Source organism: Sturnus vulgaris, chromosome 11 (genome assembly GCF_052056855.1).
Source record: "Sturnus vulgaris isolate bStuVul1 chromosome 11, bStuVul1.hap1, whole genome shotgun sequence".
Classification (NCBI taxonomy): domain Eukaryota; kingdom Metazoa; phylum Chordata; class Aves; order Passeriformes; family Sturnidae; genus Sturnus; species Sturnus vulgaris.
This window is the reverse complement of record NC_142253.1, coordinates 22,305,689-22,332,957: the sequence shown is the minus strand read 5'-3', so window position 1 is coordinate 22,332,957 and position 27,269 is coordinate 22,305,689. Positions and strand designations below refer to the sequence as shown.

At 48.4% G+C, this 27,269-nt stretch overlaps 1 protein-coding gene across 3 annotated transcripts in view; it reads left to right on the top strand.

Annotated features, from left to right (window-relative positions):
- Positions 1 to 752: 752 nt before the first annotated feature.
- PHF2 (PHD finger protein 2) overlaps positions 753 to 27,269 on the top strand; it is a 53,536-nt gene continuing 27,019 nt past the window's right edge. For 2 of the 3 annotated variants that reach the window (XM_088171733.1, XM_088171731.1), the window contains exons 1-3: positions 4,044 to 4,082; positions 4,209 to 4,309; positions 23,902 to 23,987. In XM_088171733.1, coding sequence (XP_088027859.1) covers positions 4,059 to 4,082; positions 4,209 to 4,309; positions 23,902 to 23,987 — 211 coding nt within the window. In that variant the 5' untranslated portion in view covers positions 4,044 to 4,058. Of the gene's footprint in view, positions 1,085 to 4,043; positions 4,083 to 4,208; positions 4,310 to 23,901; positions 23,988 to 27,269 lie in introns of those variants that run through there. The other variant, XM_014891444.2, reaches the window with a different exon arrangement.

Here is a 27,269-nt window from a genome sequence, read left to right as displayed (position 1 = left end):
GGAATCATACAAAAAGAGAATTACAGGGTGCTTTGAGCTGGAGGCTCGTTCCAGTAAACCCCCTAGGTGGTTAAACCCCCACTAAGATCATGTCACTGACTAGAAAGAAGCTCGTTCTTTTAGGTTCTTTAGATGTGGACCAGCCGCGGTGTGTATCTGGTTGCCCCCACCGGCACATCCAGCCGGGCCTTGTTCTCGCTGGTCGCAGCGCACTTGCGGCCACTTCTCCGGGCTCTCTCTCCCTTGGGGTGGCCCGGAGCACCCCTCTCCAGCGGGCACCCGGCTCCCCGCAGGGGCCCTGCCCGCTTCCGCAGACACCTCCAGCCGCCCCGAGCGGGGGCCCCCGTTCCCGCAGCCCCCCGAGCGCTCCCCTCCCGGTCCCCCCCGTACCGCCCCTCAGGCCCCCCCGGCGGGGCGGGCGGGGGCGCTCGGGCTGGGCAGCTCCCTCCCGGCAGGCGGGGGTTAACAAAAACACGCGTTTTCCGCCGAGCCCCCGTCGCGCCCCGGCCCCGACCGGAGAGCCCCGATCTGCCGGTGCTCCGCTCCGCTCCGCCCGGCCCGGCCCGGCCCGCTCGGCCCCGCTTCCTCCGGGCTGACGCAAGACCGGGCCCGCCGGGGAGGCCGCGCCGGGCTGTCACCAGGGGGCATCGCCGCGATCGCCGAGCATCGGGAATCACCATCCTGGAGGGACAACAACAACAACAACAACAGAGAGCCCCGGCCCGCGGCGCCGGCGGGCGGCGGGACCTGGCCATGGCCCCCGGCTCCGGGAAGCGCTTCCCGGTCCTCCGGCACCGCTCGCCCGCCCCTCTGGAGCCCTAAATCTACTATCGCGGTTTTGTAGCATTTTTTATTATTTCGTATTATTCCTGTTTTTCCGCTCTCCCCTTCCTCCCCCGTTTCTCCCCCCTCGGCGCCTCGGCCCCGCCGCTCTCCGCTCCGCTCGGCCGGGCGGGCGGCCGCGAGCGGAGCGGATCGTCTCGAACATGGCGACGGTGCCCGTCTATTGCATCTGCCGGCTGCCCTACGACGTGACCCGCTTCATGATCGAGTGCGACGCCTGCAAGGACTGGTTTCACGGCAGGTAACACACCGCGCCTGGCACCCCGGCCCCGGCCCCGCCGCCCCCGGCGCTCCCGCCGCCGCGCTCCCTCCCGCAGGCCTTCCCGGAGCGCCGAAGGAGGAGCCGCGCTCCCCGGCGCCGCTCCCGCGCTCCGGTTTTTGTGTGTTTTGTGGGTTTGGGGTTGGATTCCCGACACAAAGCTGCTCCCCCCGCGATGACACTGGAGCCCCGGGGTGGCGGGGACCATTGTGCGCGCCCGAAGAGGGGATGGGGCCGCCCCACGCCGCCCGCCCGCGGCTCCGCGCCGCGTCCCTCCCGGAGTCGGGCCCGGGGCGGGCAGCGCGGAGCCGCGGCGGCGGCGGCGGCTGCGGGGCTTGGCCGTGCTGTCAGTGAGCTCGGTCCCCGCGCCTCGGCCTCCTGGCCGGGCAGGGCTCGGGCACCTTGGCCGCGGGGTGTTCCCCGGTGACAGGGCGGCCATAGCCGGGGAGGGCCGGGGGCTGCGGGGAGCGTCCGCCCTGGCAGCCCCTCGGCGCCGGGGCCGGGCGGGGCGGGGGGAACGGGCGGGGAGCCCTCGCTGGCGCAGCGCCCGCCCCGGGCCCCGCCGGGCAGCGCCCCCGCCCCCCGGGGACCCCCGCTCGCCCTCGGCCCTGCCCGAAGCCGGGGCCTGCCGTGGCGGGCCCGCGAGCAGGCGAGCGGTGGGTGAGGCCGAGCGGGGCGGAGGACTCGGCTTTTAGGCTGGTTTCTCCCCAAAGCGCCTCCCGGCGCGCAGACAATGGGCGGCCGCGGCGGAGTTGGGGCGGGCGGCGGAACTTCGGTGGCGCCTGGTGCGATGGGGGCGAGGGCGGCGACTGGGGACCGAGAGCCTCAACAGCCACCCCAGCGGCCGGGCAGCCGTGCCGGGGACGGCAGTCACCCGGCGAAGGGGGGGTACAGGCGGGGACAGTCCCTCGACAGTACGCCTCGCTCCCTTCGGATATGACGGAGAAGAAGGAGGATGGAGTGTCAGCGGCATCGCAGCAATTCCCCAGGAGTGATTGAAGTGTAAAAAGTGCAATTAAAATCAGGTAAATCACCTGGATGAGCGCTTTTTACGACAGGGATCCGGTCAGGTTAGGCTGTCGCTTTTTCATCGGAACCAGCGCCCAGCAGCGTTTCCAAACAGCTGCGGAGTAGGCGAGGCGAGAGGCTCTGCCTGGTGCGGCTCACGGATGCCCGAGCGGGACCTGGGGCATTCGCGGATCTTCCGTGCACGGAACTATTCAAGACGCTTTGCCGTGTCATTGGGAATGATGTTCTGCCATTTATTTTAGAAGCTGTATAGAAACAGGAAGAGAAATACAGAAACAGGCAGTCCTAGTTCCAGTGGTGGCAGAAGGGTGCTCCGCACGTGTGTTCCGGGACCGTAGGCTCGCAGGACACACGTTGTCCGTGCCAGTGGGGACTTGGGCACAGATGGTGAGGTGAGGATGGAGAGAAGCCTCAAGCATGTGTTATTGAAACTTAGAAAGTTTAAGGACATGAAAAAGTTAAGATTTTCAGGCAAAGTAATGACGGAGTGGATTCCTGAAGAGTAAACAGCGAAAGGCATTAAGGTGCTTGCACAGGATGGGGAATTTCCGTTGAAACTGATGAAGAGAGGTTGCTTGTAGCTGATCAAGCAAATGATCGTGTTCTGGGCAGCTCAGGGTCAATAGCACAAGGAAAGGCGTTTAATTTTGTGGCGTAAAGGGCAGAATTGATTTGTAGCACTGCTGGGGTGGAGTTTGTACCCTTTTTCCTTAGATTACGGTGGTGCCCAGAGACTGATTTTAGAGAAAGAAAACTGAGGAGTTCACTTCTTACAGTGTCAAACTCTGAGATAATTGTATCAGAGACGTTCATGGAGTATTAGGAGCAAACAGCTTATCTATGATACTGTTTGCTTTTCTTGGTAATATACAAGCAAAAAAATAGAAAAAACAAATCAGGATTTAGTTTTACAAAATCATGTCTGTCCTGTACGATCAAAGCGCTGATGTTGATGTTTATACATAACTGCAACAAAAATATTCAATGTTATATAGTACTGCAACCAAAAATACAGTGTTACATAGGTGTGGCAACCAAGCATGACCCAATGTGCCAAGCTGCACAGTGCTCAGGAGGCTTGCTCTCCTGAGTGTTTTAGTCATACTTCTGTTTCTTTTTAACATCATGTACAGTGTGCAATTCAGAAAGAAAAAGGTGTCATTTCTGGTTTGGTTTTGTAGAAGCAGATTAGTTTTTTTCATGTTTTTCTTCTGACAGGGGTTCCCAAATATTTAAAAGAAATAGTTTTCATGGGTTTATCCCTGCAGCAGTCACAGTCTTCCTTTCATCTAAGGCTGGGCAACATCTCTGTGGCAACTTCAGCAGTTCTGATGGCAAATTGATATTTTCAAAGTATCTAAAGTGTGTTAAACTTATGTCATGTAGTTTAGAATTTGGACACAAGGCAATGGAGCCCTCTCCACTTCTGGGACAAATGCACTGGGGACCCTTGGACACTGCTGAAGTGTGCTGAGCCAGGGAGCTGTTGGTGTGCTCACAGAACCCTGTGACTCCTTGTGAGGTTTGATCATTCCTGTTCTGTCCGTTTGCCTGAGCTGCTCCAGACAAGCAGCTTCCTGCTGTCTGGAAAGGACATAGGTGATCTTAGAGGCAAAGGAGAATAATGGCAAAGTGGGCATGGGGCTGTTTCACTCCTCTTTATGTGCAGGTGGTGTGTTCTTTGGTGAGGCTGTTTGGGCGAATGAAGTCCCACACACTTCAGTGCTCTGCCTGAGCAGCCACCCTGGTGCTCCATGGTTTCCTGGCCCCTCTCCTCTTGGGTCCCATCCCAAAGAGGAGTCCTGGTGTTGTTCTGCCTGGCACCAGGTCTGCAGGCAGCAGGGACAGCCGGGGTGCAGGGACGGCTTGGCATGGGACCTGGCTCTTTGAAGAATATCAGGAAGGGAGGAGGAACTCAGCAGATGCCATGGGTCACTCTGCTGCCTCAAGGGTAGGCCTGGCTGGACAGAAAGATTGGTACCAGGGTCTCTGGGCCAGCCACATGATGCTGGGGCACAGGGGATGTGGGACAAGGGGGTTCAGCTGTGTGGTGTGAGGAGCTTTGCCTTTTCCACAGCTTGCAGGTGATGCTTCTGGCTGTCCATGCCTGGTGACTCTGTGCTGCCCCGCAGGGATACCCTCCATTCCCCCTTCCTGGGAGCAGAGATGGGCTTGCTGGTAAGTTGCTGGTGGCTGGAAAAAGTCCTACATGATGACAGGTCTCTGAGTGTCTCATCTTCAATGGAAACATTACAGAATCTTGTATCCAAGACAAGTCCTTTTGTACCAGTTTGTTCAACTAGAAATCTGTACGAGGTTACTCATTACAGCTGTAGGTGAAGGGAGGTAAATTATTCATTTTCTCTTCAGTATTTTGTTACCTGTTCTTATAACCCACACCTGGTGCTGTAGGGTGGGATCGTGTTTGCTAAATGAAATAACAAGTATTGATTTTATTACTTCGTGTATATTTTAAACTTTGAACCTTCTTGCTCCAGGCCTAGCAGTAGTCAATAACTTAGTAAAAGGTTTAGTTACCTAAAAGTAGCTTGTGCAGTTATCAGAGCAGCCTAAAGAGGTGGTGGGAGTTACTCAGGATGCCCTGGCACAAAGAGTGAACATGGCTGGCTTAAGAAAAGCGCTTCTCTGTTACACTGCAAAGCTAAACCCTGTGTGTGGGCAGATTTTATGCTTATAACAGAGCATTCAGCATTTTCCCTTTCAAAAACAGGTCTGGTTTTACATGGCAGCATCTAGTTCCACTCTTTTCCCGAGGCTTATCACTAGCTATGGGCAAATTTCGAAATTTGGCTAAAATTTGAAGATTAGGATAATCCTAAAACTAGCATGCTATTTGCTTTGGTTTTATCACAGCAGAAGAAATCCTTGAGGTTAATCGACCTGTGCCGAGAATGATTTCCTTTCATGTGCCGAGTTCTGATAGGACCAAGATGTGTAAGTTTTCAAATAACTAAAAATCTCAGGTTATTTCAATTTTTCCTGCAGAGCTAGTTGACATGACAGGCTCCATTTTTCTGGGATCCTGAACACAACAGGTATCATGAACGAGCCATGCTAATGCCTATACTAGAATGCTTTAGAAAATCCAAGTCTAAGTAATACCAAAAGTGTGGAAAGGCCTACATGAACATTGTCTGGCCTGCTGTTACCTGAGAGCCAGTATAGATCACAGAAGAGTTTTGTATATAAAGATTCTTTTAATTCTGGAAGGTTTTACCCAGATTTTATCTCTGAAAGGGTTAAATGTTAGACATATTAAACACAATTCATGTTTAATTAAAAGAAAAAAGATAAATATATGGTTTAATGAGTACTCTCCAGCAACCCAAGGCTTTAGCTGCACTGTTTTGTGAGCAGTCCTGTGGGCACCTAGGTACCTGTTGAGTTCGGCACTAGTGGGATGGCAGCTTTACCAGCCATGTCACAACAAAGTTCTGCAAGCAAAGGAGAACTTTTTCCTTAGTGCTGAATAGCTCCATAATAAAGGAAATTAGTAAAGATATTTTGACAAAAATTATCAAAGGACTGTAACTGCATACGGGGAGATACTGGTGAAGAGAAAAGATGTTATACAATCATTATAAGGCTTTCCAAAACCCACAGGCCACCATCTTTAATATTACCTTAATGGATTTTCTTCTTTCTGACCAATATAAATTTTGTAGAAGCAGTGTAGTATATCTACACTGAAAACTGAACATGTTCTCCTTGCCCAGATAGCCCTCCCCTGAATGTAGGCAGCCCTCTCTTGTATGGCAGCCTATAGGTCTACAGTTCTCAAAATATTTTATTAAAACACTGTTTGCGGCATTAAAAGTGTCCTAGAAAGGTGCTCTGTAACAGTGCTGGAGGTTTGTTTGTGCTACAGGTGAGCTGATGCTTTGGGATCACGCGGGTTTTTCATAGTGACCACGTCATGCATCTTATCAGTGACTGATAACACTGTAATGTGGGTGTACATTAGCAAGTCTTATAGTGGCTGACTGATACCAATAGTAATTCCTTTCTAGAATTTTATCTGAAAACAAATGAGCCTGGTCACAGTGTTACAGTCCATTTTACAACTTTATGCATGGCTATTTTTGGCTGTTACCTGGCATCCAAATACATCAGGTATACAGTATAATGGCAATGACAACATGTTTGGCAAATCTCACCATGCGTCTTGTGTAGATCTTTCCTGGGGTGTTGGTCCCCCACCCAGTGTGATGGCTGAACATCTTCCCCCAAGAAGGGCACTCTCTGAGGGACAGGAATGTCCTGGGGGCCGTGGTCTCCAGCAGTGTGGTGTGATCAGTCTGCAACATCTTGAGGCAAATGGTTTCAAGTTGTGCCAGGGGAAGTTTAGATTGGATATAGGGGAAAATTTCTATATCAAAAGGGTTGTCATCCCTGGCACAGACTGTCCAGGGCAGTGGCGGAGTCAGCATCCCTGGACAGATTTAAGAGAGGTGTGGACTGGGGACATGGGTTAGTGGTACACTTGCCAGTGCTGTGGTGATGGCTGGACCTGATGATTTTGAGGGTTTTCCAACGCAAATGATTCCATGATTCTGCGATCTCTTGCTTCGTGCTGGTGCTTGGTGCTCTCCAGCACTGGGACCACAGCCTGGGGCACCCAGGGTGCCAGGGATGAATATTTTCTCCTGGGCTTGGAGACTGCAAATCTCTCCTCGTTGCACTCTCCTGGGTCTTTGGAAGAGCTGTTGGAAGAGGCTGACAACATGTGCAGGACTCCCAGCCAGCAGCCCATGGAGGAGTTCCTTCTTTTCCTCTTAGGCACATCCCCAAAAACTGGTAGGTGCTGCTTCTCCAGGTGAGGCCAGGGCTTAGTCCTGTGCTTACAAGCAGAGCAGGAGTGAGGACACTGAGTTTCCCTGGATGTAATTGTGTTTAGCTTCCCAGCTAACCGGGATAGGCTTGTGCTGGGATAGTCAGCAATTTTCAGTGCTTCATCCATTAGTTTTAGCAAGAAGTCGAGACAAGCAGAAAGTTAAGAATAGTATATTTTGACAGGAAAAAATAAACCAGAATTGCAGAAACGAAGATATTTTAAAATTTCCTGATTGCAATTTTCAACCCAGTAATCTGGAACTATGTGAGAGCTGCCTTATTGTTTTTATGGAATTGCTCATGGATTTCATTGTGTTTTCCTCTTTCAGCAAAATATATGGTACATTTACTCTCAGAAAGAGCATTTCACCTCATCTGGCAGACTGGAAGGGTGTAACAAGTGAAAAAAAGTGAAATATTTCTGCTAAATAGCAGTAGCTGTAATTTTTTTGTTTAACCTCCATTTTTGCTGTTAACATCTCAGTGGAAGGGAATGGAAATGTGAAAATTGGCTGGAATGCTGTTTCTGTGCCATATGTGCTGTGTCCCTTATGTCAGCAGCACATGGAACAGCCAAGGATCCTTGTGCAGGAGCACAGTCCCCACAGGAAGGTTGTGAATGAGATTTAATGCATTTATTGAGCATCTCAGCAAAGCCTCTGGGTCAGGGCAGGTGGGGGAAGTAAAAGGGCTTGCAGTGCTGTTGCTGCTGGGCCCCTGTGTTTACAAGGGCAGTGTCTCCTGGATCACCATACTATCTACTTGGGGTTTCCTCTCCATTCGTGATCTCTAAGTACCCTGAAATACAGTTGCAGCAGTTAATAAAGAACGTGGAGGGCATCTAGTGTACTCTTAATTTATTTAGCCAAAAGGAGCAGTTTACTGGCCAGGAGCAGGACGACTGGAGCCCCTAGCTCCTTACAGGCTGTGGGAACAGCATATGAACAGCATCAGAGCTCCTTCACATCCCAGAAGTGTTTCCCAGGGAATTAAAGAATGCTGTCACCGAGGAGTCCTCCTGGTTACCTGAATGAAAATATATTGAGCAAAGAATGGTAAAGATGTGGGGCTGCTAAGTCTTTTGTTCCATGGTCACGTCAGAAATCCAAGTCACAGAGGTGCCATCAGAAGCCACAAGCCTCCCAGAGAGCCCAGGGGCCGCCTCTCGCCAGCCTCTGCTCTGTCATCCCTGCTCTGTGTATGGAACACTGACGTGCTACTCTGCAGCTGGTTGCTGATAAGGGATTCATCATTCCAAAGATTTGACTAATTCCTGCTCTGGTTTTGCGTCTCAATGCAACTTCACCCTGAAAGGTGTAAAGATGGGTAGAGCATATGAAAGAGGGTTGGAAAAGGTGAGGATGCCTTTTCCTTACAGGTGAACATGGGGCTTGTTCTAAAAGGAGTGGATTTGCTCTTGTTGAGATGGCTGAGGAAGTCTTAAAACACTCAGATGTGTTCTGAGAAGATCCTAAGAATTCACAGCTTTTACTGCCAAAGTGGTTCTTGGCAGTATTTGGAGCTCTTATCCACCAACTCTTTTGCATAAGGACAAACACGTTGGCCAAATGAAAGCACAGCTGTTCTTGAGGGAAAGCCAACAAATCCGCTAATGAGTTGTCTACTAATAACTAATAAAAATAATAACTAATAACTAATACTGGTTTATTCGTTCATTATTGGAAAAAATAATGTATATTTCCAGTCCAAGTTTGCTTATTTTCAGTTTCCAAGTGCTGTGTTAATGCATTAGTGAAGAGCCTCTTTCTCACCGAGGTGTTTCTATCAATGTTTTGATGTACTTCTGCTCAAGTCATCTTCTTTAATTGTGACATGATAAAATTGTTCATCTGGGTTTGGCTGAAATAGTAGAACATTTCTACAGTCCAAGAAATACTCTTTAATTTTCTAGTTCTATACAGAGACCTTTTAACTTTTGACCATGTTTCAGTGAATATTTTTCCCCTCTCTTCTACTCCACATTAAAGTTTCCCTTTCTCTTTGTTTATATTTGCAGTAACTTAGCAGACAAATGTTGGTTATCTGCATTAAACTTGTAAAGGAGCCAGATATGGCTGCACTAGTTACCTTTTAAGCAGTCTGTTTTTGAAATTGGGTTTCTACCTTTGGAATTGGCTCATAAATAACAGCAGAAGGCCTCAGCCTTGTTTGAGTTGGAGCAAGAGAAAACCTCTCCAGCCTGCTGAACTAGCACTGATAAGTCAAAGTGCTGAAGGACCAAGGAAAGCAGAAAGAAACATGTAACAGTTCCTCAAAAATTAATTTTTAGATTATTGTATGGGACTATGATAAAGTTCAGCCTGGTGGAATCACAAGGCGCTATGGTGGGCACACACCAGCTCTTGCTGAGGAATCCTGCCCACGGCGCTGTCCTTCCAGCACTCACGGGAACAGGCTCCACATCAGCCAGGGCAGCAGCACATCATGCCCTGAACCCTCACTCCCAGCTTCACCAGCACACCCCTGCTCACTGCTCTGCTCACCCCTCTGCTCACCCCTCTGCTCATCCCCTGCTCACCCCTCTGCTCATGCCCCTGCTCACCCCTCTGCTCACCCCTCTGCTCATCCCCTGCTCACCCCTCCGCTCATGCCCCTGCTCACCCCTCTGCTCACCCCTCTGCTCACCCCTCTGCTCATCCCCTGCTCACCCCTCTGCTCATCCCCCTGCTCACCCCTCTGCTCACCCCCCTGCTCACCCCTCTGCTCTGCTCAGCCCGCACCGCTGCACCCCATGCCCCCAGATCCAAGTGCTGCGCAAGGAGTGTGCGTGTCGATGGATGCAGCAATGTCCTTAGAAATCGAGGATTGCTGGAAGGTGTGGGAGTAAAACTGCAGGGCACTATGAGCAATACTGGGACTGAAACGCAGCTGTGGGTGGAAAACTGTTACTATTCCTGATATTGCTTGTAAATCATAGTCTGGAGGAGACAGCGCGAGGCTCGGTGTGTCAGGACACTTCGCTGGGAATGGAAGGAGAGGGCTCTCAAAGATTTGGATACATTGTTTTCCTTCGTGCTTTGGACACAGAGTTGCACAGGAGTGTTACAAACTGAGCAAATGCTTGAGAGACATCCCAGCCCCGCTCCTGGGCTTCGCAGCACCATTCTCCCGCAGCGCTGTCACTGCATTTTCTGGTTTTATCAAGTTTTGCCCTCTTTTCGACACGCACCAGACTGACCAGAGAACAGGATAATTTTGCCCAAACACCTCCTGTAAAAGGCAGAGTGCTGTGCTGACGTTGGCTGTGCAGTGGTGATTCCTGCTCACCTTAATATCTCAGATACCTCTAAGGTCTGGGTGTGATCAGCTATGTGCTCCTCCTGCACGTTCACTGCTCCCCTTGAGCAGTTCATGGGGAATATGGTGATATTCCTTGGTTTTGCAGGCTGGACACAGCCCACTGCCCCTGTGGGTGTTACTGAAAAGTGGGAGTTCATGCTTCAGATTCCCTTGTGACGTTTGCAGACTGAGAGGGGAGCAGGTAAGGAAACGGGTGCTATGAATTGACAGAAGCAGGGAGGAGATGGTGTGAAGAGCAGTCCTGCACCGAGGGTGGTACTGGGCAGTGTTCTGCTCCCAGTAGCCATCTGGGGCTGCCCTGAACTGGTGCTGGCTGCTACCTAAATCCCATGTACAATTAATGTCCCTTTTTACCATACTGCTAAATTTTTCCATTTAAAAAATGCTGAACTGAAGTAGTTGTTGGAATTCAGTTACAATCCTATATGAAAAATACCCAAAGGGCTGGAATGAGCTGGGGTTGTTCCCTGATGCTTCCAAAGCAAGGGGCTGTAGGAAATGATCTATTCAACATGTCACTTGCAATCAGAACTGCTGTTGCCTGTAGTGTTCAATGATGAGCCAAGCCTTAATGTTTCTAAATTCTCAAACCTAAGCTTTTTCCCAGGAGGCTTTCTGCAGGGAGGTTGGGCAGGTTTTGTTGTTCAGTTGGGAGTTTTTTTGGTTGCTTGGGACTTTTTATGTAGAACAAGCAGAGCTGTTGTTTTATGCTTTGGTGCAAGGAAGTTTTTCAGATACAAAGCACTCACAAATGTTCTTCAGAATAATTGTTTCTGCTTTTTTGTGGTGTGAGAGTTGGCGAATGGTTTGAGGAAGGAAAAACGTGTGTCAAGGAGGTGTTTCTGAAGAGCACTTACCCGGAATCTTGCAGTGAGTGGGAGCAGAGCCCATCTAGCTGTCTGCAGTCACAGCCTGAACCTGCCAGCTGCTGCTGCTGCCTTTTCATTGCCTTTCTTTCTGAATTTCGTGTTTCTTTGCATTCTTGGAGATCTGAAATCCCTCTCAGAGCAGAACTGGTTGCTTTAACTGCAAACCATGCTGATGGGGAGGCTCAGTGGCACTGGCCTGCTGGCATTCTAGGTCCTGCTCATGCCACAGGGCTTCAGGGGGACAGAAATGTCACAGAAATGTCACAGTCATTTTTTAAGGAAGGATGTCTTGTGGAGCACTTTTAAGGAGTCTTGTGGAACACATCCTGCATGGGCTGGAAGGGTTCAGTTAGGTAAAGTTTTCCCTTTAAGAAGAGCAAGGCTGAGCTCCGATTTTGTGTTGAAAAGTCACAAGCAGTGAAACAATATTAACACTTCATGTCGTGTTTGTAAAAAGACAAGAGAAGTATCTGGAGAAAAAGAGGAAGTTTATGACTTCCCATAGAATCCCAGAATCATTTGGGTTGGGAGGGACCTTAAACCTCACCTTTCTCCAGCCTCCTGCCAGAGTGCATTGATGTGCAGATGCCTAAATCAGCTGAAGAAAAGGGAACTTTAGGTCAGCACCGCACCTAGCAACGTGCAATCCCTGCTGCTAACTCACAGGCACTGAGTGTCACTCGGTATTTTGTTTTGAGCTGTTACTGCTCCTCAGCAGTTCAAAATCATGGGTGATTAAGAAATATGTTGGGCTTTCCCTGTCAGTTACCAGGTGGAGCAAATCCTTACATGGACATGAAGGACACAACTTCATTTCATGTGCCCAGTCTGGATGCCTGATCCGAAGACACTCATGTGGTTTATGGCTGTTGCTATCATGGTTTTCTTTCTAAACACGCAGGTTCTCTTTGTATCCCGGTATGAAGGATGTTATCTGTCATTCCCACACACACATGCCATGTGCTGTGTCAAAGGACAGCATGGACCTTCTCCACCATGGCTGTCTTTGGCCGTGCGGCAGTGCTGAGCATGCCGTGGGCTGGGACCCTGTGTGCTGTCACCTGGATTAGTGATTGTGAGGTGAGCCAGCTGGAGAATGGCATGGGAAGAACACGCAGAGCACGGCATAGATGTACATGGAGACCTATAAAGCCAGTTTGCTTCTTGAAATAGGAATAAAATGTGATAAAGCTGCAATTAAATTATTTGAAATTTAATGTTAATCTTTTGAAAATGTATTTGAAGTGCTGAAAAGATACAAGAGGAGGTCATACATCTCAACAACACAAACAAGAATGATTTGGAGGTTCTGTTAATTATTTATCATTCTTTAATTGTGTGGTTGTTGGGTTTAATATTGTAAGTTCTTTGTAAATATGACAGTGAAAATTATCGCTGTTCCTTCTCCCTCCTTGTTGTACTGTCGGTTGGTATTAGAGCTTCCCCTGTGAGTGTTGCAGCTGGTTCAGAGTGTTTGCCATGCAAAACGGAGCATGGAAAGGTAACATCAGGATACTATCAGGATTGCCATGTGTTTATATATTTATATATGTATCTACAAAGAATACGTGAAAATGGTCCTGTGACTGAAAAGGACAACCAACCATTGACCGGTATTTTTAGCGAGATCTGAGCATTACGGTGATGTTACTTCAGATTTAAAAGTAAGTTATATAAATGGTTATATAAATGGGTGTCACAATTAAAGCAAATCGAACACACACAGTACTCAGATTTGTATTAACATGTATAAATACATACATAGATGTATAAATAAATACACAGGTACAAGTAGTTGTTGCTGTACAAAGTTAATGATGTCTGGGGTTTTGCTGCTGTTGAGTTTATTTGCATTTATCTGTCATTTAGTCAGACACATACACTGTCCATCTCCTGCTCCTGCCATATGTGTGGCTGTGGATGTGACACACAGGATGAGTAGATTCTTGATGTGTCAGGAGGGGTGAAAAGGAACATGAAGTCCAAAGGAGTGGAGGTGCTCCAAGTATTGTGGCTTTTGGAGGACAAGTCACAAAATCAGAAATTCCAGAGCAATCCATTGGTTGCAGGCATGAGTTTGTAACAGGCCAGTGTTATAGGAGTTTGTTGAGTTGTGGGTCCTGCACAGGTGATATTACAGCAGTGCTATTTATTTGCAGTAATGTTGCTGTTGGAGGGAGAAATGGAAGGAGGGGGTCAGGGCAAGACTGTGGTCAGTTTGGAAGGATTTTGGACAATGGCTGATTTCCTGGTGTGTATGTGCTCATTTTTAAAGGTAATTCCTAGAATTGCAGAGGGCAAGACGTAAAGGATATGTTTTACCAAGCAGTGCTTGGTAAACACAGGTTTGTATTACAGCGCAGCTGATCCTGGCTCCTGCTCCTCAGGGCTTGGGTTTAGCCCAGCTTTTGGGGTTTCTTCTGCAGTGGGGCTCTCTCAGAAAAGTGGCCTCCCTGCTTGGCCACTTGTGGGGTGCCATTCCTGATAGAGATGCTTTTAATCTTCAAATCCTGGGCCAGCAAAGAAAGGCTGAGGTTAAATCCAGTCTCATTCACAGTGCTGCTTGCTGCCACACTGGGCTGGTGGCTGTCATGGCTCACTCAGACCAGTCTGCCATAGGAGTTGGCTCTGTTAGTCTGTAGGGTCTGGACACATCCTGGTTATAGAGCTGGCAGTGTCCACCATCCTCATCCCTTGTGGATGTGTGATATTATACGGAACCTTGAAACTGAGACCTTGTTCTGTAGGGTCTCAAGGAACTGAGCAGTGAGCCCTGGCTGCTTTTGAGGCCTCTGACTTCCAGCTTTGAATAACAGATTTGTTGCTGGCATGCACAGGCTCTAGTTAGGCCACATAACAGTGTGATGCTGGCAAAGACTTGGGCTGTGCAGTAGGTCCAGGTTGCTGCGATCTAGAAACTTCATTTATTTCTGTTTGGTTGATTTCTTTTTTCTGAGGTGGGTAATATTTCTTTTATACAATGTCACTAGTTGGTTTTGCTGAGGAACAAAAGGCACGTGCTAATAGTAGATGTTTTTGCAAAGTAGTTTGGCCTGTGCTTGGGCACAAGGTACCCTGTGAGAGAAAACACACAAAGGCTGGGTTGCAGCACTTCTCTGTGGAGGAGGGTTTGTGCTGGGTTTGTACAAGGCTGATCTGACAGTGGGCTGTTCCCAGGGGCTGCCCCCTGGAGCTCTTCATGGAGCAGTGGTCAACAGCTGAGGTGACACGTTGCATGAGGAAGAAGTGCTAAGACACTAATATCACAGAATTTTGTTGGTCATACAATAATTCAAGCATTATTTTCCCTGAGACAATTCTCCTTCCTACTCCCTTCTGCACTGGACAGAATACAGCCTCTGGTTTCTAAAATGCTCATGAAAATCAGTCCATTCCCAGGATCTTTTGCTGACTGTTGTGCTTGCCTTAGTGCACGTGAGAGAAGGCACTCCATCACTCCATCCCTCAGTTACCTCAGTTATGTGCAGCAGATAAACAAGGATTTATTTGATCAACCCAGCAGTAATTCCATAGAGAAGTTTTGCAGTATGTTTGGAGATAGAAGAGGAGGCTTTTAGGGATCTGGAGAGTTGCTTATGCAGACTGGGATGAGCTGGGAGTCAGAGGGAGGAAGGGTAAAGGACAGTTTTATGCATGAGTCCACTTTCTGGTGTATGGCCACTAACCTGACACAGCACTTACACCCAGGCAGAGCCCCAGGGCAGGACTCCTCCTGTAAGTGCCATTTGCTCTGCAAAGCTCTCAGTGACCTCAGCAGGAAAACCTCAGTGTCCACCCCAGTTGTGTTTAGATCTCAGCCATGGGGAAGCTCCATGTGAGAGGTTATTCTGCTGGCAGAGGCTCTGGTTAGGAGTGTCTTGTGAGGATGACAGGTCTGAGGACATGGAGCCTGTAAGCTAAGTGTCAGGCTCATGGAGCAAACTGGCAACAACCCCCAGTGCTACCAACTCCATCAGGGTGTGGAGCTGCTGCTTTCCTTAGGATGGAACAGAAAGGGTTTAGGGCACTTGGGGTGTGAATTAGTGGTGACATTGGTAGTGCTGGGGAATGGTTGGATTCCATGTCCTTCAGATTCTTCTCTAATGTGAATGATTCTGTGATTCTGTCTTCTGCCGGGCCAAGAGTCCTGTGTGGGTTGTGGGTGGAGGGGTTGCTGTGTTGGTCACAGGGCTGCATGCCTCAGGCTGGGGAGCTGAGCTGTGAGGCAGGGCCTCTGCACTGCACCTAGCTGTGGCTGTGCAGGGGGAGCCAGGACATGTGCTGCCTGCTCACTGGCTTTGTTTCTGAATTCTGCAGAGTGCAGTGTCTGCTCAGGTGTATCTGTTTGAAGCTGTGTGGAAGCAGAACAGAGCTGTGTGGATGCTGTCATGCCGAGTGGGACTGGTGTCACAGCTCTGAGGTTCTTGGCTGACACCTGCGTGTCAGTTGCAGATGAAATAGAAACCATACACAGAGAACAGAAGGTGACTGCTGAAAGGAGTGGGAGAGAGGAAGAAAGCAGCAGAGACAAGACATGTGCAAAACAGTTCACTTTTCACACCTGCAACCTGTTGGCTCAGCCCTTGGGGCGGGGGCTTTGTCACCCTTGCAGAACCCTTTGGGGCAGGGCTGGGATGTGCTAGGGTGCTGTGGAGGGCTGCACAGTGGTGTTGTCTGCTTTGTCACCTTCCCTTGCTCCCAGGTTGGGATGAGCCCTTCTTGCTTCCTGCAGTTGCAGTATGGCCACCCAGCCTGAAAAAAGTTTTGGATATGACCAGATTCCTTTGTGGACCAGTGCCACTTCTTTCAGTGGTGTTACACAAGGAATAAACAAAACCTAAGAGAATGATTTTGAGATGAGGGTTTTTTTGTTCTGTTTGTTTAATGAACTTCTTGACCTTTTGGGTTTAATTTGGGCTTGGCAATTTTTTCCTTCAGTTTTGTTTTATTCCTGCTTTTTACCACTCTCTTTCTCTGGTTCCCTCCCTCTTGGCTTATATCCCATCTGCCTTTGGGAAACCCGGTGATGAGAAGGAGGAAAACAAATATCAGGACAGCTGTAATCACACAGGGCTGAGCAGCTTCTCTGCTGAACAGGCTGAGTACAGTTTTCAGCAGCAGCAGGAGCACCTTGGCATAGTAGTGGATCCACAGATGTCCTGTGCCCAGCTCAGGTCCTTCACGTGGCAGAGGATAGGGCTGGTACTGCCAGGGGATGGGGCAAGAATTATGTTTCTGTGCAAAAAATGGCACGAGGCATTCTCCCAGTCAGTGGTGAAGGTATTCACCTCTTCAAGGTGTTGCCTCTGAGGTCATCAAGATGACAGGCATTGCAGTCAGCTGGAATTGTGTGATTGATTGTTGGGGTAAGTCTCTAAGTCTTTAATTATTTTAGATTATATGACAGCAAGATTGAATAGAATTTTGAGTTGACATAAAATAATTAGGGGGAAAAGTCTCTCATCTAGCACTTTTCAGCCATGTGTGTTTCATGAGAGAGTAATCTGCCAGCAGTAGGGATCAGGAGAGCTGGGCTCCATTTCTGAAGCAGGGTGTATTTCCTTGTTCTATACATTCCCTCAGTGAGAAGAGGTTGTTGGAAAATATAATTTGTTCTAAACTAAGCAGTAATTCTCCTTCAAATTATATCTTAATAAAAAAGATAACATCTTGGGCAGTCTCTGATTTAGGCACACTGCATTTTAAATCTGTCCTAATTATAGTGCTCATTGCTTAACATTCATTTAATGAAGATCCTCATTTATAAGGACAAGGTTGGCAAATAGGAATTAATGCCATTATAACCCGTGAGTCTCCCAAAGGAAACAAATCAAAAGATCTGTGAAGGAAATGAAACCTTATTATTTATAGTAAGGCAAAGCACAGAGTCACCAGCCATACCTTTGTGTATCTGGCTCAGGGGCCTGCAGCAGATGTGGTTTGGAAAGGACAGTGGAGAAGCCCCCAGTCCAAGGCACCTGTCTTGCAGGTGGACCTTGGTTTTGTTTTGGTCTCAGTTTCTGATTCAAGACCAGAGCTCCTCTCATCAGCCCCGGAAATAACCATAGTGGTTCACCAAGGCCCAAAAATAAGGATGGAAAGAAGACATCCCTGTTGTCTCTGTGGATCTGGAATGTTGTGGTGGATGCAGGTCTCTGCTGCTGTCATTTCATCTCATGCTGATGTCAGAACTGCTTGATTTGAAGGAGCGCTGTCAGAATATCTTCACAGGTGTTGATTTCAACACACACAGGAGGTGGATGGCTCCACTGGCTCCTTAAAAACCTTGGTCACCCTGAACAATGTTTCACTGGTGGAATTCAAGTGATGGCAATGAGAGTTATGTACCAGCCTAAGAGCCCTTAGGGCAGTGCAGACTTGCACAGGCCCCTGCAACTCTCACAAATATCTCCTTACTTACTTGGAGGCTCCAAGTCTCTGGTGACTGGAAGGAAGGGCTGGAGCTGGGCCAGGGCAGGCTCAGGCTGGATCTCAGGGGAAGGTTCTTCCCTCAGAGGATGCTGGGCACTTCCCAGGCTCCCCAGGGAACAGACACAGCCCCCGAGGCTGCCAGAGCTCCAGGAACTCCCAGGAATGCACGGGGTGAGATTGTTGAGGTGTTTGTGCAGGGCCAGAAGCTGGACTAGGTGGTCCTTGTGGGTCCTTTGAGCCCCTGAAAGCTCTGTGTGGGCAGCACAGCCCAGCTCTTGCACAGAGCTGGGCATTTTCAGAGCACTGAGTGTTTGTCGATTTTAGAACAGCAGCCTTGAGGCAATGGGGCAGGTGTTGGTGGTGCTGCATGCAGGGGGGAAACTGAGTCAAAAAGCTGAGCTCATTTCCTGGGATGAAAAGCAGTCCAAGGAAACTGATGAGCAATGAGGATTTTCCCTGTCCCTGCATTCAGGTGTTGCTGAAGCTGCCGGGCTCCTTGCAGGGACTGTGCAAATGCTGTTCACTTTGCAAGAGGAGTCCTTTCCCTTTCCCTTTCCCTTTCCCTTTCCCTTTCCCTTTCCCTTTCCCTTTCCCTTTCCCTTTCCCTTTCCCTTCCCCTTCCCCTTCCCCTTCCCCTTCCCCTTTCCCTTTCGTGTTTCTGTGAGTGAATGAGGTGATGTGAAATCCTGGCTGTCCAGTACAGCTTGAGTTCTCTCTCATTTAGGCCTTAATTAAAGACCTCTATGCAGGGGACCCTCACCCCTGTGCCCACACCAGCACGTGTTCCTTCTGCTGTGCTTGGTTTTGGGTCTCCTGCTGAAGTGACACCAACGTGTGTCCCTGTTCTTCTGAACTACTGCTGAGCTCTCTGCTTTGCTTTAACCGTAGCTGACAGCAGGTGTCAGCTCTCCAAAACCTGTTTCATGAAAACGTGACTGACTAGATGAGACAAATCCTTCTGCTTAGGAAAAGGCTCGTCTCTGCTCTGGAGACACTGAAGAATACACAGGCGAGAGCTCTAGCCAGAGTTTACTCTGTAAAACCACCAGAAAAACAGCCCAGGAGACATGAACCCATGGAACAGTTCATTTCCTTGCTCTCCAAACAGCCTCCCTCTTTCCCCTTTTCTGTCTTTTATTAACTTCTCTTGTGCTCACGGTGTTGGCTGTTGCATTTCTGGATGTTGGGATGGGCACCTAACATTGGCTTGGCATCAAAATATGATGCATGAGCCCCTCCACTGCTGGGTAGTGCTGCTTTTCTGCAGCACCTATGGCTTTGTCCAGGTGTGGAGACTCCTGGAACTGGACAGGTGTTTTCTGTACAAATGACACCTTGTTGGTAAGGAAGAATGTTGTGCAACAGGTGATCCATGACACACTGAGGAACAGCAGTCATTAAGGGATAGGGATGAGCTCAGGATAATCACTAATTGTGATCTGTAAAAATGCTGGGAATTTTTCTGTGTTTCATGGAGCTTTGATGATTTGTCCTCATGAGTTGGGGTGGAGCAGTGCCAGGGAGGGGAGGGGAGGGAAGGGAAGGGAAGTTAGCCTATTTTTTCTTCAGCTCTATTTCTGTTTTCCTAAATTTGATTTTATTCCCCATCTAAGTAGTCTTTTTCTTGTTTATTTTATTTTTTCATATTTTTCTATATTGTTTTCTGGTTGATAATGGAGGTAACATGGTTTTGATAGAAGAGATACTATGTGGGTTAACTTTTCTCCTGAAGCTACTTAAAATGTCACCTCCCTGCAGAAGACAACCCAAGGTTGACAGAAACATTCATGCTATAAAACCAGTTTAATTTACACACCTTTTATTAGTGTTGCCTGCATAACAAAAAAATAATTGTTAACTTTATCAGAATATTGAGACTTGATAAATCTCTTCACTGCAAACACAGAAGCAATTTCATTTTAAAGTGGCAAAGGGCAGAGTTTCTATAAAAATGTAATTTGTAGCCTCTGACTGCAAAAGCTTCTAATGTGCTAATTCTCCTTTAAGTCAGTGTAACATGGGTGAGATATCAGCTTAAACAGCTGCTATATCAAAGCCTTTACTTGTCATTATTATTTTTTCCCTACAACAGTTTTGGTAAAATTCAAATACATTTTAAATAATATTTCCCTTTTATCTCATTATCAAATTAGTTTTACACTGCCTCATCATGAGTTAAATCACTTAACAACCATTTAAAAATCAACCATTAGTTTGGTTAAAATTGTTCCAACAAGATTCCTGGAAGCAGGATAATTAATCTCTTAGGCCATCTTTGCTGTGTTTGGGCAGGAGGGTTTTTTGAGCTCTGAGAGGTGGTGGTGTCTGCTGCTTCAGCAACCCACATCCCTGCCCTGCACAGCAGATGCATCTCCAGTTCCTGCTGGCACGGCTGAAGCCCCTCAGGCATTAACGGCCATGGCACAGCAAGTGAGGGGCTTTGTGGGGTGTCTGGGAAGGGCTTTCTCTCACAAAAAATTGTCCAACCCTGGCACAGCTGCCAAGGGTACTGATGGCGTTCTCATCCCTGGAGGCATTTAACAGCCCTGTGGATGTGGCATTTGGGGACATGGGTTAGTGGTGGCCTTGGCAGTGCTGGGGAATGGTTAGACTTAATGGTCTTTGAGGGCTTTTCCAACCTATTTCTGTGGAAATTCTGTGGCTCTGTGATTCTGTCCTTCAACAAGCAAAAATTTTTTCCTTCTAACCCAGCAGTGCTTCTGGGAGCTCTTCCCAGTTCTTCCCTGACAATGGGAATGCACCCAGATCCCACACTGACACTGCTGTGGGACTGCTGTGTGATCCTGCTCCTGAGCACCCTGCCTGGATCCTGAGCACAGCACCTGGATCCTGAACATGGCACTTGGATCCTGAGCACCCTGCCTGGATCCTGAGCACAGCACCTGGATCCTGAACATGGCACTTGGATCCTGAGCACCCTGCCTGGATCCTGAGCACAGCACCTGGATCCCAGGCACATCACCTGTGATCAAGCACTGCCTGTGATCCCATACCAGCTGCCTTTAGACCCATCTAATAATTTTCAAATGCTTGGTTTGAGTCTTTTTGATGTTTGTTTCTCTTGGGCAAATGGAGCTGAGAAAAAAGTCTGGAGGGACCAAAACAGAGTGTTCTCATGGGGTAAACCGCAGAGTGTTCTCATGGTGTAAACCACAGAGTGCCCTTTGTGCTGCAGTTTGAGGGCTGAGAGGGAGAACACCTCTGTTCAGTCACTGTAGATGACTCGGTTTTCTTCAGCTGCAGAAATGCTTTCATTCTATATTATTGGTAATTAACCACCCTGAGAAAAAATACATTTGTAAATTGGGTAGGAGATGCTTCAGAACTGGGCCCTGGCTTCTACCCCAGCTGGCAGTCCCCTTCTGCTTTTTATTCCCAGGTGAAAATGCTCAGACCACCCCCAGGGGCAGCCACAGCCCCCTACTACCCAAATCTTGCTCTGTAAACCCAACACAGGCAGCAGGAGAGGTTGCTTGGGGCTGTTTGGCAGTCTGGCTTTAACCTTTTGAGGGAAATTTGGTTTCCTGTGTCTATATCCATGTGGAAGCCACCAACAGTCCTGCTGGTGGCAGTGCCTGGAGAACCCAGCTCTGCTGGGTGAGAGAAGCAGCACAGCCTGGAGTGGGTTGGTATTTTGGTTCCTAATCTCCCGAGGCAGTTCAGCTGGGACATCCCTTGGACAGTTCACACTCTCTGTTTCCCACACAGAGAGGGCAGCAGCTTCTCCCTGTGAGCAGCTGTAAGGGGCCAAACCTTATTCCAAAGCCGTGCTGTAGCTGGAAAAGTTGACTGTGTCGTGTAGGGACCTGCTGGAGTTTGAGGTCAGTTATTTTTACTTCTCTGCGTTGTTCTCTCAGAACAATGGCTCCCACCACGCTGCAGCATCGCCCTGTGCCACAGCTGCTCAAACCTCCTCCCATCCTGTGCCAAGGGTCTCATCTCCTTACTTTAGCTAAATATAGACTTTTCAAGCTCTTGTAGAGAGCCTAATCCATACCTTTACTGAGCTTAGCCAGCTGAATCCAGTGGCATAAGCAGCTGACACAGCTTTCTGGGTAGAGGAATCCTCTACATTCTCTTACTCTGGCTCTAATCTACCAGGGTTTGTTCAAATTTTTTACTGAATAATCTGGTATTTTCTACTAATTTTTCTGGTATTTTCTATCAATCTGATATTTTTCTCTATATATGTACAGGATTCTGAGGACTGGATTGTTGCGATGATGATTTTTCCTGTCGGCAAATTTCAGTTTTCCAGGAGCACACAATAATTTAGTGTTTTTTCATTTCTTGAAAAATGAAAAAAATTTTAATGAAAAAAATCAACCAAATCTGCAGTTGCTTTGACACAATTCCAAAATAATAATTTCTGTTCCCAGTCTGGGTTCACAGAGATGAGAGTGTCTCTGGCTTTGGTTGCAGAGCTTCTTTGTGTTGAAGGGAGCTGGCTCCCACATTGGCAGCTGCAACAGGGACACCATATCCACCAAGGTTTCTGGCAGGATCTCATTTTGACACAACATTTACAATGGGAATAAAAAGGATGTGTTTCTGTATCTTATCTAGTTTGGCCTTTCCCAGCGTGGTTGCAGCCTTGGTTTTGTTGCTGCTGTTCTCCAGCAGCAGGTGTGTCTGTGGTTTGTGATGGTGACGTGCAGCACCGTGTGCCTCGGGGTCAGCAGGGGGTTCAAAACCACCTCTGAGAAGAGGAGCTCACAGTGCATTTTAACAGCTGCCTCCCTGCCCCAGGTGTGCTTGTGTTGGTGCTTGGACACCTGCACACCCCACCAAGGGCACCCAGAGCCCTGAGCTCCTCAGGGAGCAGATCCAGGGACTCATGGGAGCAGTGGGCACAGGACTGTGTGTTATCCCTCCTTTATCAGCACCCAGGTCATGGCCTCCCTGCTTCTGGGCCAGCACTAGGTGCTGCTGGTGTGTCCACCCTGTATGAGTCTCTCCCATTGCTGAACCCAGTTTTGGACACGCTGATGTCCGGCAGAGCTTGAATGGAGCAAGAATGGTCTGAGGGGTTCCGTGAAGTGCTTGGTAGAACTGGCTCATGCTGCTACCTGGCCTTTGGGATGGAGCAGCCATCCTCTGCTCTGCTTCCTCGGTGCAGAAACAGAAGCAATAAACTCTGAACTCCTGCACTCATCAGTACCCAGCAGTGCTGGGGAATGCCAGGGGCAGAGAGTGGCCTTGTGCTTGGAGGCGGCAATGCATGACCCCTGCCCATACCTTTTCCCTCGCAGAAAAGCAGTGTTGGTGCTCTCTGGAGCTGAGGAGCACTGGGAGCTGTTCCCTGCTCCCTGCATGTCCTGGGGAGGCATTTCAGGCAATGAAGTAGAGGAAGCCCAGGAGAGCTCTTGGCACAGTGCGATCCAGCCTTGCTTGTGCTGGAGCTTAAGGTGCCTCTGATGCCTCTCATGGGTGATCTTGCCTAGCTAAGCTCCCATAGAGCCAAGGCACCAGGGATATATCCCACAGCATCCCCCTGAACCCTTTTCTCTCTGTGGTGCCTTGCAGCATGGGCTGCTCCTGACACAGGGAGCAGAAGCAGAGTCCCCTTTGACCTTCCTCCATGGCAGGACATGCTGGAGCTGGATTCTTTGGCTGGCTGCTTGGCACTTGGACTGTGCAGCAGCTTCTTGTCTTGGGTGCTTCAGTGCTTTGTCATGTGTTTGGCTCCTCCCCAGTGCTGTACTCCCACAGGATTGTCCACGGGTGTGCCCAGGGCTGCGGGTGCTGCTAGTGTGTCCCATCCAAACCCACCTTGGTGGCATCCTGGCATACCAGCAATGCTGAGCTGGGGGTCTGCTTCACCTCCTCATCTTCCACATTGCAACAGAGGTGGAAGTTGTGGAACTATGGAAGTTGTTCACGTGGTATCCCTTGCCAAGATCCCTCTGGTACTTCACAGCTGCCCACAAGTATTTTGTGAAGGTGTATTTTGTTAATCAAGTTTATGTGGGATGGTGCTGGGAGAACTCTGTGTAGGTGATGAACAGTCTCCTTGGAAAAAAAAATCTGTGACACTCTCTGCCACATTTTTATGGAGTTCCACAGTGGGCTACTGGGTGGGCTTCTGGCTGGCAGCTTTTGGAGCAAGCCCTCAGGAATGTAGGCTACACAAACCCAGTCTGTACCTATGTACACGGCCTCAGAGCTGGTTTGGGCAGGTCAGTGTGGCTGCACAGCAAACGTATGGGGCTCTCATTATGACTGGTGTGCTTGGAGATGGGCTAATGTCAGATTTAACTTCTTGTGTTCCAGCTGTGTCGGTGTGGAAGAAGAAGAAGCACCAGATATTGACATCTATCATTGTCCAAATTGTGAGAAAACCCATGGAAAGTCGACCTGTAAGTACCCCTGTGCAGCCAGTCCCCGACACGCAGCAGGGTGGGAGTGTTTGAACAACAGGAGCTTTTCATTTGGGTCATTACAAAAGGCATGCCTCAGTATCATTGCCGTAAATATTGGAATTCAAACCAGAAGGTGAAGAAAGGTGTTAATGGAAGATGCGAGTTGATCACGGAGCTTTGGATGCAGCCTTAGGCACATGTGTGAGCTCATACAGGCATTTACCTGGAAAAATGCAGTTCCACAAAAACCTAAGTGTCCTTCCCTGCATGAATTGTGCCCACACTCAGTAATGTGGGCTAGAAAAACCCTATGGAGGCAGCTAAGTACTCATAGAGGAAGTTTTGGAACCTACACGGTGTTTTCTGTCTGCAGATGAGAAGAGTAAGAAATAGTTTGTTTTGCTTGGCCTGGATATAGAATTCCAGTGATTTCAGTGTCAGTCAAAATTGTAGGATACACTGAGGGTGCCAATTCTTGCAGTTCTTTCACAGGGAGAAGGTTCTCCTGAGCAAAAGTGACAGTTGATCTCAGTGGGAGTTTGTCTGGGAAGGCATCGTGGGATGTGTTTGCTTTGGTCAGATTAATTCACAAATTCTTTCTATTATACAATGGAGAAAAAAAAAGAAAATAAACCAATCCCTGTGAAAGATTAAATGCTTTGCTTGAAAACCAGTTATTATAAATAAGCAACAGTGCTGGGGAGGATCCTGCTGCTCTGCAACCTCAGGGCATCCTGCAGAGGAAGAGCACTGCTCTCATCTGCTGTAGCTGAGAGAATCCTGATGACCTTTTATTTAGTGTGAAATAAGGGATGACTGGAAAGTGACTCCTGTTGTGTTAAAATTCAGAATTTTTAACCCAAGCAAATATTTCTGTATTGCCTTAATTGTTAAAGTTTAAAAAATTTCTAGTGGGAATGAGATGGAGTCTGAAGTGTTTGTTTTGTGGGCAAAACTAGAATTGTATTTACACTGCGATTTTAAAAAAATCAAATGTGCACTAGAAACCTAGATGACCTGCAGCTGTTCCTGTCTCCCACAGGGTCCAAGTGAGAAGCTGGCAAAATCCCTGTTGGGGGGCTGGTTCTGAAAGATTTGACAAAATCAGTATGTGCCTACAAAAATGCTCTAGTTTGAAAGGATCAGCCTTTCTAGTGTTTTATTTTCCTGGTTACACAAATATCCACAAATAATTTTGAAGTTAATGATTTGGGATTGAAGGGGGGATGACTGCAGACACTCCCAGACTGTTCCTAACTCAAGAGGGAAGCAGCAGCAGAGGATCTCCGGCCTCTGAGAGTGTCAGTGCATAACTCTGAGATGGGTCTGATACTTTGATTTCTTTTACTTTTTAAAAAATTATAAATGATGAAAGGCACCTACTGTTCAGTGCAAGGGGAAAAACCCAGACGGAAGCAGCAAAAGCCTATAATCAGGAATTGAATATCAATTCTATAAAAACTGGGGTGCATCATCCTGGAGTTGAAGACATGGCAGTTTTGATAAAAAGATTGCAAGTTTAATATACCAGTTATGATGAGGAGAGTTGAATTGACAACAACATTCTGATGCTTTTTAAAACGTTTCTGTCTATCCAGTTATTTTTATTCAAATAAAAATCCACTGGTGCGTCCCAGAGCATGCAGCCCAGCAGAAAGTGCTGCTGGAGTACAGTTCCACCCCCTGCCATGGCAGGGACACCTTCCACTGTCCCCGGCTGCTCCAAGTCCCAGTGTCCATCCTGGTCTGGGACATTTCCAGGGATCCAGGGACAGTCACAGCTGCCCTGGGCACCCTGTGCCAGGGCCTCCCCACCCTCACAGGGAACAACTCCTTCCCAATATCCCGTCCAGCCCTGCCCTCTGGCAGTGGAAGCCATTCCCTGTGTCCTGTCCCTCCATCCCTTGTCTCCAGTTTCTCTCCAGCTCTCCTGGAGCCCCTTTAGGCCCTGGCAGGGGCTCTGAGCTCTCCATGAAGCCTTCTTCTCTCCAGGTGAGCACCCCCAGCTCTCCCAGCCTGGGTCCAGAGGGGCTGCAGCCCTGAAGCAGCTCCGTGGCCTCCTCTGGACTCTCCAGCAGCTCCATGTCCTTGTGCTGTTGGCCCCAGGGCTGGAAGCAGCTCTGCAGGTAGGGTCTCAGAAGGTGTCCCTTGACCCTCTTCCCTCTGGGGATGCAGCATGATGGGAATACAGACCAACACCCATTCTGTAGGGCAGCAAGGACACTTCCTTTTCTCCCTTTGAATACAGCATAGGCAGTTTAATGACATGCAACACCAATCATCAAAGAAGTGAAGTGCAACAATTTTATTTAAACATAAATTATTGCTCTCCTTACCTTGAGTTTTGGTGACAATGTCACAAGCTGCATAGTAATTTTCCCTACTAATGTGTAGAATTGTGGATCCTGTGGAACAACGAAGCTGTTTGCTGTAGCCCATCCTTGCAGGGTACACCAGGCCAGGGGAGTTAAAAGCTGGATGAAGTGAAGGAGGGAGCGGCTTGGCTGGTGAATTCCATCTGTTGGAATTTGCATGGAGGATATGCTGCTGCAGGGCTTGGGCGCTGCTGGGAGATTGCTCCCTTTGCCTATTAACTGCTCCAGAATCTGTTCTGACCCGTTATCCAGCACTATTAGCTCTGTAATAAAGGAGTAGGAGTTGTTCTAGTGCCAGTAGTTCACTGGTAGGATTTAATTATTGTGAGATTAGCAAAGGGAAACACAGACACAAATTGTCTGTTATGCAACTTGTCTGGATTTAAAAATATACATGTATTTTTGGAGCTTGCCTTCTACCAGATATGTTTTCCAGATGTGAAATTTAAAAATCATTTTCCTCTCCTTACATTTTTCCACATTACCACTGTGGTGAGTGGCTGCTCTCAGAAGATTGCTTCCTGTCACATGGCATTTTAAGCCATTCCTGTTTAATGAAATGTGTAGGGACTTCTCTTTGGGAAAAAGCATCCATATTATCCATTTTCTGACATAATTTCAATAATATGTAAGGGCTTCCTTTGGGCAGGCTTGGCTCATTTTCATAACACAGTCTGAAATGCTGGGTTTGATTGCTGCCTCGTTTCCAGCAGTGAAAATCAGGAGAAATCTTTGGAATCAGTGGAGTTACAGAGCTGCAAGTGAGCCAAAGGCTGTGGCTGGCTTTAAGTGGCTACAACCTTTGGTGTTGATCAGTAGAGAGCTCATAGGGTAGTCCTGGGTATCCCTGCTCTAGGGAAGCACCCGGGTCATGGTTGGAACAATATGGGCTTCAAAGTCCCTT